Source organism: Amblyomma maculatum, chromosome 6, assembly GCF_055883805.1.
Source record: "Amblyomma maculatum isolate TAMU_Amacu chromosome 6, ASM5588380v1, whole genome shotgun sequence".
Lineage (NCBI taxonomy): Eukaryota > Metazoa > Arthropoda > Arachnida > Ixodida > Ixodidae > Amblyomma > Amblyomma maculatum.
The window spans coordinates 74,002,979-74,016,938 of record NC_139349.1 but is presented as its reverse complement, the minus strand read 5'-3'; the positions used below and the strand labels follow the sequence as shown (position 1 = coordinate 74,016,938).

General features: G+C 42.3%; 1 protein-coding gene across 1 annotated transcript in view; it reads right to left on the bottom strand.

Moving 5' to 3' along the window:
• Positions 1-13,960, bottom strand: part of LOC146186016 (atrial natriuretic peptide receptor 1-like) — a 250,043-nt gene that overhangs the window by 17,518 nt on the left and 218,565 nt on the right. Inside the window, exons 15-19 of the mRNA XM_084607971.1 lie at positions 13,006-13,161; positions 9,585-9,753; positions 4,537-4,686; positions 2,953-3,076; positions 905-973 (exon numbers count right to left, since the gene is read on the bottom strand). Coding sequence (XP_084464097.1) covers positions 905-973; positions 2,953-3,076; positions 4,537-4,686; positions 9,585-9,753; positions 13,006-13,161 — 668 coding nt within the window. The remainder of the gene's footprint in view (positions 1-904; positions 974-2,952; positions 3,077-4,536; positions 4,687-9,584; positions 9,754-13,005; positions 13,162-13,960) is intronic.

Genomic DNA, 13,960 nt, shown 5'->3' with positions numbered 1-13,960 from the left:
ATAATGACGTCATTGGGGAGGTTCATGCACGGGGATGTGTCACCCCATTCGGTTGTAAGTGGTGGTAAGGAGCTCTTGATGAAAACTGTTTGTAAATTATAGGCTCCAGGTAAAGTATTGAAATTTTAATTGAATACTCACAAGGACTGCCTTTATATAATTTTTGGATTAGGATAATACAGCAAGTAGCATTTCAGGGCCCCTTAATCAAGCTGCAACATGCCTGCGTGGTATAGGCGCACCTTTCTCAACTCGGGATACAAGGGTCGAGGTTCGTCCAATTCCCATCTCGCTCTACTGTCTGAAGGAGATATAGTTGATAGTCCGAACTCCACCATGTCATGTAGCTTCACATATTACACTGATAATCAGTCCCGGCCATGTCATCTGGGAACTATCACCTGCAACAACCATACTCGTGATTTGTCACTCACAGTGCCAAGTGCGAACGCCCACATCACGGCAGGGCGTTTAACGCTACCGCTTTATATCACTATCAAACCACCTGCAAGGTGCGTGGGTGGAGAACCTGTTGTAAACCGCAAGGATTGTGAACTATGACCTCAACCAATATGTAGGTTAAACACACTCGTAATGCATAGATAGAGTTGTGGTTACAATGAGCATGTCAGACAAGAATCACTGGTTATATTCGTAGCGTTAAGTGAAATTGCTGCACGCTACGAGTCAGGTATTAGAATCTCTCAGTAGACTTTCTAGCCATGAAGTGAAAATCGGGGCGATGTAACTGTCTTGTTTGGGCGAATAAAGATCTTCAAATAAGCTGTACCTAAACTGCACAGGACAGGGTTAATTGCAGAAATATGGGAGAGGCCTTCGCCCTGGAGTGGGTATAGTAAGGCTGATGATGATGATGAAAATGCAAGCGATCGTCGCTTCGTACCTTGTAAACGTCGAAGCTTTCAATCACAGAATCGAAGCAGGTGTAAAGATCGTTGAGCAAGTCCACCACCTGTAAAAAGAAAAGATATAGTCGAGAGCAATGTATAAAAAAAAAATGTAAGCAATAATGGCCCATTTCTCGTGCTCGTAAAAATAAGTCTCAAGTACATTTTATGCATGAAAACCATAATTGGTGTGGTTGACGTTACCTGTGGGTGAAAGCTAAAATGCTGGATGCTTTATTCATTTCATGTGATGAACTTAGAAACAATATTTTGCGAACCAAACAAAACCTCTGATGGCTTAGCGATCCTGACGCCTGCGTCCCGGCGTGATTCGAAAAGGGATTCTTTTCCATATGAAATAAAAAATTCTGGATATACAAAGCGGGAAATAGAAACGATCGGTGTGGTTCGTGAAATCGTGTAACAATATACCCAGAAACATTCACACCGATTGAAGAGATCACGTTAAGGCCAGGATAATTCATACAAATATCTTTTGGTTCGAAGGTTACGCTTAAAACGTCCGACTTTTTAACAGCATGTCGTTTTGCTTCATAGTTGCAATGCTCCCTTTAAACATTCACAGTAGATAATAGTGGTCCTCTGAAGCACAGAAAATACTTGGGAAAAATGGCCGCGTCGTGGTGGCGCAGCAGGTAAGGTGCCCGACTGCTTACCCTGAGTACCCGTTTTCGAACCCGACCGCCGATGGCTGTGTTTCGATGGACGAAACCCAGAGGTGTCCGTGTGCTGTGCGATGTCAGTGCAAGTTAAAACTTCCCCAGGTGGACGAAATTATGTGCTATCGCTGCCTTCCTCACTTCCATTGCGGCGCGGTTCAGGTGTCCGCAGAACGAGTGTGACAGATACTGCGCCTTTCTTTTCCTGTGAACTAATTATTATTACCAATTCTGAGATGAAACCTTAGGCTTTTGAAATGCCCTTGCTGAAGTTTCGCTGTGTCACCTTAATATTTAAAGCTTCATTCAAATAACCAGCTGAGAATAGCACGCAACGAAATTTTTGTTGCACATGACAACGAAATGGTGTACTTTACCACGAAGATAATTTTTATGGCTGTTTGTAAGAAAACAGAGAAAACGTTTTGAACCAAACAAAACATAAATCCTACAAATGTGCCTAACTGTGACAAAAACAACATTGAATCTGCTCCACATGAAGCCTCATCAAGGCTCGGGACATTCATTTGCAGTTCCATTGGAGGTTTGCAGCATTGAATAAATAGAATTTTCCCACACACTCGTAATGCAGCATTCGTGGCATGTACTTATCATTTAAAAAAGAAACCCACAAGTATTTTAACACAAATTTTGGTAAGTTGACAGTTTACGTGTGGGGCTTTTGATCATTTTATAAACTACTTATCATAGCAAGAAAAAACAATGCGACAGAGGTAGAAACTAGTGTTAGCAGAATATTTGTGAGTTCATGTTGAGAAATCACTTAAGACTCTATCCGGTATTTTCACAGTCTTCTTTTTCACAGTCTTCTCAATAGACAACTTTTATTGTGCCTATTTCGTAGCAGCAAGATATTCATCCCGACAGCCCCAGCGCTATATTTTCCCGTTGGCTAGATTCGATTAGAGACTCCACTCTGCTGTTAGGCAACTAGAAAGAAAAATGGTGGCGAGCCTAGCTTTACAGTCTCAGTGTTCTCATCCGCCTTCAGAACAGATGTCTTTAGTTATTTTTGCCTACGTATCACCAAAAAAAAAATGTCTCCCAGAGATTCGATCTCACAATCGCATACTGAAAAGCGCGTAAAGAGACACCGTGTGGCCGAAAACCCGTTTCGAGTGCAGAATGAACTTGGGAAACACAATATCTGCAGGTGCGTGCACGGCTTCTATTAAACCAACGATAAACTTTAGTACCCGCTAGATCGATTGTTAGGTATATTAAGTTCGTAGACAGCCTCGCAGGGGAGATTGTTCTCTGAAAGCAAATGCGATTTATTGCATGTCGCCGGGAATAGTATGGCAAAAAACTGAAGGATAAAAAGCATCGAATGGCATATTTACCTGCATTGGAGTACTTTGAGCAGATAACGAAGTGAATCCAACGATGTCGCTAAAGTATATCGTGACGTTGTCATATGACTCTGCGCGGACTGACTGACCTTTTATCAGTTGACTCGCCACAGATCTGCAAGTAGAAGGAGTTGCTATTGCCCACTGTGTAAACAGATCAAAAGGACGAGATATGCGTCCTTAAGTCTCAGGTCACCAAGAAAAAAGTAAACATCCGGCATTATCTGTCACCGCTATTTATGTTTTCCAACATTTATATTAATAGAATTACTTCCGTTAAATTGCATTCTTATCAGTGTCTGCGATATTAACGAATATTTTTAATCGCTATGAGCCTCCTAGCAAAATACAGCCATTACGTAACGTAAGATAGGTCCGCCGGTGCCTAACTTGAAGTTGATCTGATTGAAATCAATAAAGTCAGTTAGTATCTGTTTGGGAGAACTTCCGCTTGGTGGTCGCTGTTATCGGGACGAGGAGTAGAAACAAAGAAGCGGCCATCAATTCTTTTCTTTATAGAAAATGCTTATTCAACACACCAATAAGTTAAACAAGCACAAGAATAGTCAGCTCGTGAATGCTATTTCCTCTATACGGACCCGTCATTATAATCAGTAATCTCCCCTTTTTGCAGGTGAACTGCAGCATCGTCATAATCGTCATAAAGCTAGGATTTATCGCAAAGAATATTTAATTAGGTTGCAGACAGCAGGCTGTCACAGCAAAGCCAATATAATTTGTAGTACATCTAGCAGCAACTCTTGACATTTTCATTTGCGCTAAGCGATACATGTAAGGCAACCAACAGTTCCGAATGCGCGTGAGCGTATGGAAAGCGGGTGACGCTAATACACTACGGACGCTGCGATGTGCACACTAGAATAATCAGGAATTGCGCATTTGGTTCTATCAATAGAGCTACACCTTCATCAATCCTTCTAGTGCTTACTGCTCTATCTCCTGTGCGCAGTGGCGTCTATAATGTATTCGTGCCTAAAATGCCTAATTACTGCCTAAAATGTATTCGTGATTTCCATTCTCGTGTTCCTTTCAGCTATATTTGATATCTAAGAATTTTAATGCTATTGATGGATGTGTGCGAAGAGGAATGCTTTCCTTCTGTTCATTTTTGCTTCTGTAAATGCGTCGCTCCTTTTCAAATAACTGGTTAACAACAAGCGTTGTCTATCGTCTTCTACGTTGGCGAGCAACGTAGAAGAAAATATAACAGCGACGCTTTTGGTTAAAAAAATATGAAATATTCGTCCTTAAATCTCAGTTCACCACGAAAAAAGTAAAGATTCGGCATTATTTAATATCGCTATTTTTGTTCTTTCAATATTTAGATTAATAGATTTTCTTCTGTTAAGTTGCATTGTTATCATGGACTACGATATTAACTAATTGTTTTAATCCCTATGAGCCTCCTAGCAAAATACAGCCATTAAGTAACATAAGATAGGTCTGCCGGTGCCTATACCTTGAAGTTTTTGGAAACAAGTTTTCTAGTCCAGCTGAGGGCATCTTTCTTTACCCTTAGCTTTTTCGGAAAAATCGGTAGATTGGGATGCTTACTTTGGTAATAGTTGATAAAGCAGTTCTTCAGCTTTCCTCTTCTCTTCCAAATAATCTGCTGTTCTCTCCTCCACCAGCGATTCCAAGTTGTTTGCATATTGCTCCATTCTCGATAGCAGGTTGTCCAGGATGTTGCCGCTTTCAGACTCCCTGTCGGAGAGACGTTCATAATGACACAGGGGTGAAAGTATGCTTATTTGTTTTGCTGCTATATAACTCCTTCCACACGCTAAACAAAAAGCACCCCGTCACATGCAATTCAAAAAAAGCGCGAGCAATTAATTTCAAGGCCTCTGACCTAAAATGTTTATTTAATATCTGCAGCAAAATAGTAGTTATAATTGCACCACCGTTGGGCGCCTTTCTAAGCTATTTAATCAGGGTTGGGTATAAGGGTTATAAGGACTTGGTTCGATATTGTCACTATGAAAACTACTCGAACGGCATGTTTTGTTCATTTCAGCTCTAAACAGGGGCATGGTTCGAAATAAAAAAGCAAATATGGACTGGCTTCAGACCCATCGGCTATGGGTGACAGTATTAGTGCGGAACAAGTAGAGGGGGCACTTGCCGGACGTACAGGTGATGCTGTGTGAAGACACAAAAAATTAGCTATGGTTTAGCTTGTGGTTAAACCTGAAGTTACACGAGAGCTATCTATGGCTACGCTTAGTTTCGGTTTGAAAGTAAAAACATGGCTTTCGCACATAGTAGTTTACTCTGTCGTTTAAGCTTTATTTATGTCATAGGGGCACTTTTGACCTCTAAAGTGCGATGAGGCAAAAGCCTCCATCGCCTCCCCAACGTGCCACGGTAGAATATTAAAGCGACGAATGAATCGCAATCTGAGACACAGTGAGAACGACGATTGCTTTCCGGAATCACCATATATCAGTAATTACCTGCCGTAGCCTACCCTCGAGCTAGATACCTGTCCACTCACCCTCCGTCACCTTCGACTGTCCCTTCCACTACAATGCCCCCCTCTCGATCATGCAAAAATGGCATCCACCAACCACGCAACATATGCATTCACTTGCACCCACCAGAAAACGTCTGTCGCGTGTATGAAGCCTCAGTCGGGTTAGAGTAAAAGCGCGAAAGGACCTATCGACCAAAATTCTATCAATATCGCATCTTTTCCACATTACGTCTCACGAAAGTCCTTTCAAATTTTGACACAATAGCGTTAGAGGCCCCGTGCACTAAAATTTCGGTGTTGGCGTCGGCGCAGTGAGCGAAAAGCCCGACCATGTATCTGGCTGGCGGTAGCTAAAAGCTGTCATGGCTGCGCACTGACTGGCTGTAGGGTTGCCTATTGTTACGTTGGACACAACTTGAGCTTCCCTTTTCATATAGGAGAGTGATATTAACCTGCCCAGACATTTCAATTCACGTCACCTCTGGGCCAAGCAGGCCCGTTTACATGGCTTGGTTAAGGTGGGGCTTTATAGGTCGGGTGGTAGCCTACTCTATCGCGTCATACCCTTAAAAGCGGAGCTTAAGTGTTCGACGCAATTTGTATTGCAAAATCAATGCTCCAACAGCCAAAGCTAGACCTCGGGTGGCCGCAACTTCGCCGTGAAGAGGCGCAGCTACGTTCTCCTCACATTACTATTATTTGAGTGGCCGCAACTTCGCCGTGAAGAGGCGCAGCTAGTCACCTAATAAAAAAATTAGCCTGCCATGACATTTTAATTCACGGTACCCTATATGCCACGGGGAGGAGCTGCCAACTCAGGTCGCTCCTTTCATATGAGAGGATGATATAAGAATCAGCCTGCCAGAACCGTTTGCATTCTCGTTGCCCCTACGACACGCAGGCAAGTACATACGGCTTGGTTGAAGCGTGACTTTATATGTGGGCTGGTAGCTTACGCTCTCGCGTCATACCCTTAAGGGATGGGCTTAAGTGTCCCAAGTAATGTAGCACCTTTCACTGATAGAGCATGACAGGAAAATAATGTAGCAGGTAAAAGAAATTTCCGCCGTTGCTTTCGCAATTCAACTAAGGTTAACCAGAGCTAAACTGCAACAAATTTTTTTTGTAGTGAGAGTTACATTACGCCAGGTTTTCGAGCCGTCAGCGTGGCTGCGCAGTGGATAAACGTTTAGTAGGAGCTGCCAACTCGGGCCTCTTTCCTATGGGAGGATGATATCTGAACCAGCCTGCCAGGGCTATTGCATTCGCGTTACCCCTAGGCCACGCCGACACACTTACACGCCTTGGTTGAAGTACTGCTTTATATATGGGGGTTGGTAGCCCACGCTTTATCGTCATACCCTTTAAGGAGGAGCTTAGGTGTCCCCATAATTTTGTTTTCCTTTTTGCGTTCATTGATTTCCTTGCATTTATATTCCGAACTTTCGTGTTGAAGCTCAAGGTCTTACTCAGGTAGAAATGTCTACCAAATTACATATATCGATGTCTTGCAATATCGCCTTGTTCTTCCTAAGGAAGCAGCCGCATTACATTTCAAAATAATTATTGCAAGTATACTTGCTTACGTTTTCAATGAGGTATAGAGAACCCGAGAGACACGGAAATACTTGAAAGTTATTTATTATAATCTTTGTGTTGGCATTATGTTTATTATAGTGTTTACACTATTAGCAATGCTAATGTAAACACTGAAGCTAAATATCCTGCTGAGGGATTGCGTATATATAGGCGTCAGTAAAAGGGTGAAAGATGATAACTAACATTTTTCGCATACTGATAAAAAGTTATAAATGCTTTATCTGAAGTGAAACAAAAAATACAGTATACAGCAGTTGTACTCAGTATCTTTAACAAGATGGCCGCCCATTACTGTCCAGAAGAATGCAAATGGCATTACTTAGAACAATCATTGTATCCATATGTCTAAAACAAAAGATGTAGGGCTAGAAAGGAGGGATGATTTGCCTTCAGTTTATCAATACTCACATGTCATGCAGTAGATTCGCTGTTGTCATGACGCGCATTCCGCCCAGTAATCAGCATTTTAAGTGCGAAAAGCCTTCGAACAAAAACGACTAGTGTGGTTCATGTGTGGCCGAGCGTGAGAAGTATAGCACTGCACTTAGTAAGTACAGCAAAGCACAGCCGTTAGCGAGAGAGAGACAATGCGTATTGCGCAATAAAATACGAACCATTGAATAAGAAATTTGACACAATTTTGACATTGCAATCCGATATTGCATAGCTTACAAGCGGCAAGCCTGCATTCTTAGTGCTTTTCTATACGACTTGGTTGTTCTATCACGGCCTTTCAGAAGCTTCTATCGCGCATGTCATTAAGGACCCCCCCCCCCCCTCCCCCCCGTACTACGATACCGTATGCTTTCCAAACGCCACACCACTTAGCTTAGGAATAGCAAGCGATATAGATACCCGAAATTAATGAGGTGTATACCATTACCCACCGAGAAACGTAGAAACCTGTCTCCTGCAAATGAACTTTACGAATATGGGACACTTTTGAGGATGAAAGGATTGTCCATATTACATGGAGCGGGACGAAACGCTATCCATGTCCAGTCCACGTCCACTCTGTTAACGTTCCGCAACCGCTGATATGCAACCGGTTAGTGCTAAGTGCATCTTTTTTTTCTCTTAATTCCAGACCCCACAAAAACCTCAGTTACTATTTTTATAAATCACCTCTCAGAAAAAATAATTCATCACCCTCAAAACCCTTCAAATAATTAAGAAACTGTCGCCATTAAGGTGTATTCCACACATAGGAAAGGAAAGCATGTGCCTTTGTTTTTTGATGTCGCTTACGACAATTAGGCATAGGACACTTTTAAATATTGTGGGCGAAGAAATTTGAATTTATTGTAATCGGTAATATATAACTAATTATATAAAAACTGCAAACGTAAGTCGAGTGAAGTCAGTTCTAAACCTTCCAGATCTTTTCATATCCGTCGCAGAATTTCGCATGTATGTCTTTTCCACAAAATGTGTCATTCTAATCGTCATCTCAGTGATTCTTGTGCCTTCATTGCATATTTAATCCTGCAGCGACCACAAATTTAAGGTCCGTATGCCGAGCGGAAGCAACAAATAAAAATAATTGATCCCCAAGACGTCCAGGGAATGAAATCAACTACATGCCTCCAACGCTTCCATTCCAAATGCCAACTTGTTTGGAAATGCTCTTACTGATTATATTTCCTGCCTTCCTGTACTCATTTTGGCTGTATTGTGTTTTGCATCCCCTAATACGTAGCTGTGATCAAGGCCTTTTAATGCATGAAGAAATTATATGTGTTTTCTTCGCTAGTTTAACGTTTTGATATATTTCGCATATTTCCCAGTACGTTAATATTACTTGTGCCGTTCAAGATCAAATTCCTGGCGTCAATAGGCACATTTACTTGCCTAATAGACGAGCGTTATTTCAAAAAGTGTGTTTCGAAAGTAAGAGCAGGATTTGTTTGGATATTGTAAAACGTCTTGTGACACTTAAAACTCCCCTCTGAAAGCTGTAGCTGAAAGTCTAATAGGCTTATCTACTGGGCTGCTGTTTTATATTACTTATAGATGGCGCCTTTCGCTGTAGCACTTATTTAAAGCGAAATTTGCTAACCATATAAGCTATCATGAGTGATGCGTTAAGCCCAGTGAAAGCTGTAGCCGTATTGCTGGTGGTCCCTTGATAACGCTCGGGGCATTAACTAAAATACGCGGATTGCAGACTATGCTGCTATCTAGACTATCGAAGCAATCGCAACCAACGCATGGTTACGTACCCGGCGCTGATGAAGAGTTGATGCGTCACTAATTACACGACCATGTCTGAATTAGTGGTAGAGAGTTCGTGTGCGGATGGTCTATCCTGCGAGCCCACTTGGAAGGGCTCACTGTAATATGCGTAGAATTGTTAGGGGAAGTCAAAACACCGTTTTGCCTGGAGAGGATCAGTCTGTAACTGTCGCTTGCAGCTTCTATTTCGCACCACCCTTCAGACCCATCGAAAAATCTTTGAAAGTGCTCCACTTCGGAATGGCCTCACGGTGCCGTAAATAAAGTCTGTCATTCTGGACTTTGCACTTACTTGTTAAGTTTTCTAATGAGCGGCTTGAGTGCCTGGAAATCCGGCCGTTCATTCGGGTCTCCAGCCCAGCATTTTGTGATCAGCTGACGCACTTCGTCCGGACAGTCGACTTCATCAAAGACAGGCCGGAACAGGGGCTTCGACTCTGATATAACCTGTTCTACAATCTCTGAAAAAGAATGAAACGAAAACGACCATACCGTTCTTAGTCGAAAACAATACTCGAATAGGTGGCATGAAGACACGTAACTGAGCAGGAAGGAATCTGCTTTATCTCGGCAAAAGCTCGGCAGCGAAAGAAGTTGGTGGGATGGCTGTAATCCTCCGTAAGGCGCCTAAGAGTGGATGATTCCCGGTCACAATCCAGGAGAAATGGAGAAGCGTTTTTGGTAAGTTTTTGTTTTACCAAACGCAGCAATCCGGTTCGAGTTCAGAGAACAAAGCTTACTGTGATGCCGCAAGACAACGTCGTCCTTTTGGAACGCTAACAGAAATGGCACCACCAAAAACCGCTGGCACTCTCTTTGCGCTTGAATGAAACATAAAAGAGCTGTTCAAATTATGTTTCATGCGGCATAATTGTAAATCAGTGCTCATGCAAACAATATGCCTTTATGAACTGCCCCATTATATAAATATTTGAGGCCAAAGTAAGGTTCGCTATTTCGGCCTTTGTAGCGACATAGCTACTATTTATTATAACATAATTTTTAAATCCCCCTTGAACGAGGAGGGGTGCACTGCCACCCTTTTGGCATGTTGTCCTAAAAAACAAAACGCCTGTTTTCGTTAGAAGGTGACCATAGAAACGTGGCTCAGCAAAAGTATGAACTATGGCGTGACTCTGCACAGTGAGGCAGTTCATTACTGCAACTCGTGTCAGATTATCAAAATGCATTTTCCGTCGAAACTGCGAGTGTGATGAGTAGCGCCAAGCTTCTAGATTTCCTAAATTGACGCGAAAATGCAAGATTACAATAGGATGTGATTCTTATAAGTGTGCCTTTGTAATTCCATCATTCCTTTGACTTTTTTTAATACTTACGTCGTAATTTTTTTTTATCTAAGGAGGAGGAGGAGGAGGAAGATGAGGAGGAACGGCAGGGAGGTTAACCAGTAGAAGAAACCGGTTTGCTACCCTGCACAGTCAGAAAGGGGTGAGTGGATATAAAAGTTGTGAGAGAGGGATGGGTGAAGTTAGTTGATCTCAGGTTTTTTTAAAACTCGTTCCGCCTAGTATTGCTTTAACAGCAAAGGAACACGTAGTATGTATCGGTAGATACTGCAAAGTATGCTGTCGCGAACATCGCCATACACCGCAGTTTCGAACCCTGATTATGAAACGCGCCTCAAACACACCTGGCATGAACACTGAAGTACACATGCTACGTGTACCTCTAAACAGGATGAAGGATTGCAATTATTTCATGTCAGTGCACCCAAACCTTGTTATGCCCTTCTATTTATGATAAAAAAATTTTTTGACTTGTTGTTTTACACTCTGTAACAGTGCGATCAGGCGTGTACGATTTTGGAGATCTAAATAAATAAGTAGTCACTAGATGGTGCTAAATCAAGCACTGTACTTTTAGCTAGCGCGGAATGACACCAACACCAATCAAAGTAAGCAGACGTAGCGACGCAGGTTGGCAGCTCATCTGTGCTCTTCCTGTCATATTGAGAAGACTGGTTCAGGGACGCATTTGAGACCTCCTCTTATTTCCAGGTTGTATGCGAACGGTGATGCGCCTCGGCTGTTAAAGCTTTCCTCCGTGAGGGGAGGGTCGTATATATATATCTATATATATATATATATATTAAGCATACGAATACTATGATCATACATGTGCATAGTTCTGTATAAATTAAAAAAATATATATTATTTGTTACAAGAAACAAGTACAAAATTCTATTCATCGGCAACTCTCGTTAAGCAGTAGCAACATGAAAACCTATGTGTATGACCTATGAAATTGCTATACGTTAAAAAAAAAGGACATTAAAAACGGATATAGCGGGATGATTAAAGATGCACACATCTCCCAATTCCTTCTGGCCTTTCTGTTTCGTTTTGTTTAGCAACGTAGATGTATAGTAACATGTATTTACTATGGACATCGGCAGTGCACGTTGCCGAAATATTAGAGAGCTTTGAACGTTTCGCTGTATCTTGAAGCTGCCACCCTCCGCCGCCGTTGAATGCCCGCGTTTTTATCTGAAAAGTTTAATAAATGGCGCCGCAAATCTGAAAACAACCTGCAAAAAGTCTTCACAACACGCGTCGCAAACATTACGACTGCAATGTTTTGAAGTACGACCGGAGCAAGCTTTTTCAACGTCTACCTCCCCCCAAATTCGAAACTGGTAGTTGCGGTGTAGATTCAACTATCTCTTCTGAAAGAAAAAGAAGAAAGCAGAGCTCGAGAAATTTTCTAACGAGCCCGTCCTCTAATGAGTTTGGTGAGCAGAGCGCACTGTGCGAACAGGACCTCACCCGATAGCTCAGCACTCCCGCCGTCCCTGATCGTTGCAATGCTGCACGATAGGCGACAGACAGCGAGAGACGGAAGCGAGCGTGGTTTATGTGTACCGTTCATCCTACACTGTCGGAATTACGTTCGAGAGACTAGCGGCAAAGCACGAGCGTCAAAGCGCCCAGGGATTTGGTAGCAGCTGCCCGATAAAAGATTGCGTCTCGGTTTCCTAAACCCGTCCTCAAAGCTGCTTTGTTCTCCCGCCGTTCTTTACCCCCCTATGTCCCAAGCGGTATCTCGGATATCCGGCGCGACCCGAAGCTCAACCGGGGCTCCGCGCTTCGGTACTTGCTGTGAGCGAAGGATGCCGTTGTGGATATTACGAGGGGCTTCACTTGAGCTCGATGTAAATGAACGGATGACCGAAGCAGTCCGTTGGCTGGTTCGCGTTTCGCATGTCTCCTGGCAGAGAAACAGCATTAGGATATTCTTATTTTTTCTTTCGTTATTGTCGTGTGTAGGGTTATTAGTCAGTAATAGAGAAAAACCTGACTTAAATATTTACCATCCATTCAACAGACAACGGGCACTGAGCCTGTTTGCTCTCGAGGCCGTAAAGAGAAAATTCAAAGAAAACTTTGAAACCTCCAAGTAAATTTTATTACTACCTCATCTAGCTATGAAACGGATTTTTTTTTTTTTGTTTCCAAAGGACGCTTCTGTGTTGTGAATGTTTATTAAGCGCTTCATAGGGGCAGATATATCTGCTGAGCCCTCAGTGCGCATGCGTAAAACGAGCTTTTATCAAGGGCAGATGCGAAGAGAGCTAAAAGTTGAATGGTAAAAGTAACATCGGGTTCAGCCAAAACATTTTTGATATTTCAATAACGCTGAAATTATGTAGTTATTATTGTTAGGCCTTTTTTTCACAGGTACTGCAGCTTACCTTTTGGACTCATGTCTATATTGCCCAGGTAAAAGGCACCCTGGCGAACGGCGATCTCGTGGGCAATGATGGCGAACGAGTAGACGTCTCCTTTTTGTGTTCCATTCACCAGCAGTTCTTGAGACCGCAGTAGCTCGGGTGCTGTCCATAGCTTTCCTGAAAGGAGGAAAAAATCAATTAAATAGGGCATAATTTGATTCCTCTAAACTTCAGCCTAACATTTCTGCCCAGCATTCCAGCCAGCATCATGTATTTAAACACGGCTTCCGGAATTCGAAGGCAAATCTTACACGCGTCTCTTGTAGGGAATTGATTATGGTCAGAAGGCGAGCACTATTATTATTAGCAAACAGCCTCCAGACGTAGAGCGAAAATACCACGCGAGGTAAGTAATAGCTTAAAATCTTTTAAACATTTAAACAGCTTTGCAAATAATGAGTTTATAGTAACATCCACGTACACTAAATCTGTTGCAAATCTGCATCCACCTACACTACTTCAAAACAGATTAGCTAATACTTTAAATATAAGTCGGAGAAAATATTTCCGTGGTCATGGAAGAATCATCATACCTCGGTGGAGGGTCAGGTAGGGCTCTGTTCCCATCCTAATTTCTGCAAACTAGAATATTATTTTAAATTCTCGATTATTGAATTACAGTTTTTCTCTTTCATTTCTCCAGTCAAGTGCCTTGCACTGCCACACACCAAAGACTGTCTTTCATATGAATAAAATATTCTCGTGTTAAGCGGAATAACGATCTTCTAGATAGTGCTAAAGATTGACATTATATCTGTGGCGTTCCCGGATTGCCTACCACGTCATTTTATACGCTGCTTCATGTTTCTCACTTCTCATGGTAAAGCAGTAGGCCCTAATGGTTTCCAGTAAATGTGTTTTTTCTTTGCTGCCATTGATATGTTTTAAACAGCGTTGAAATATGACTACAGTGCTT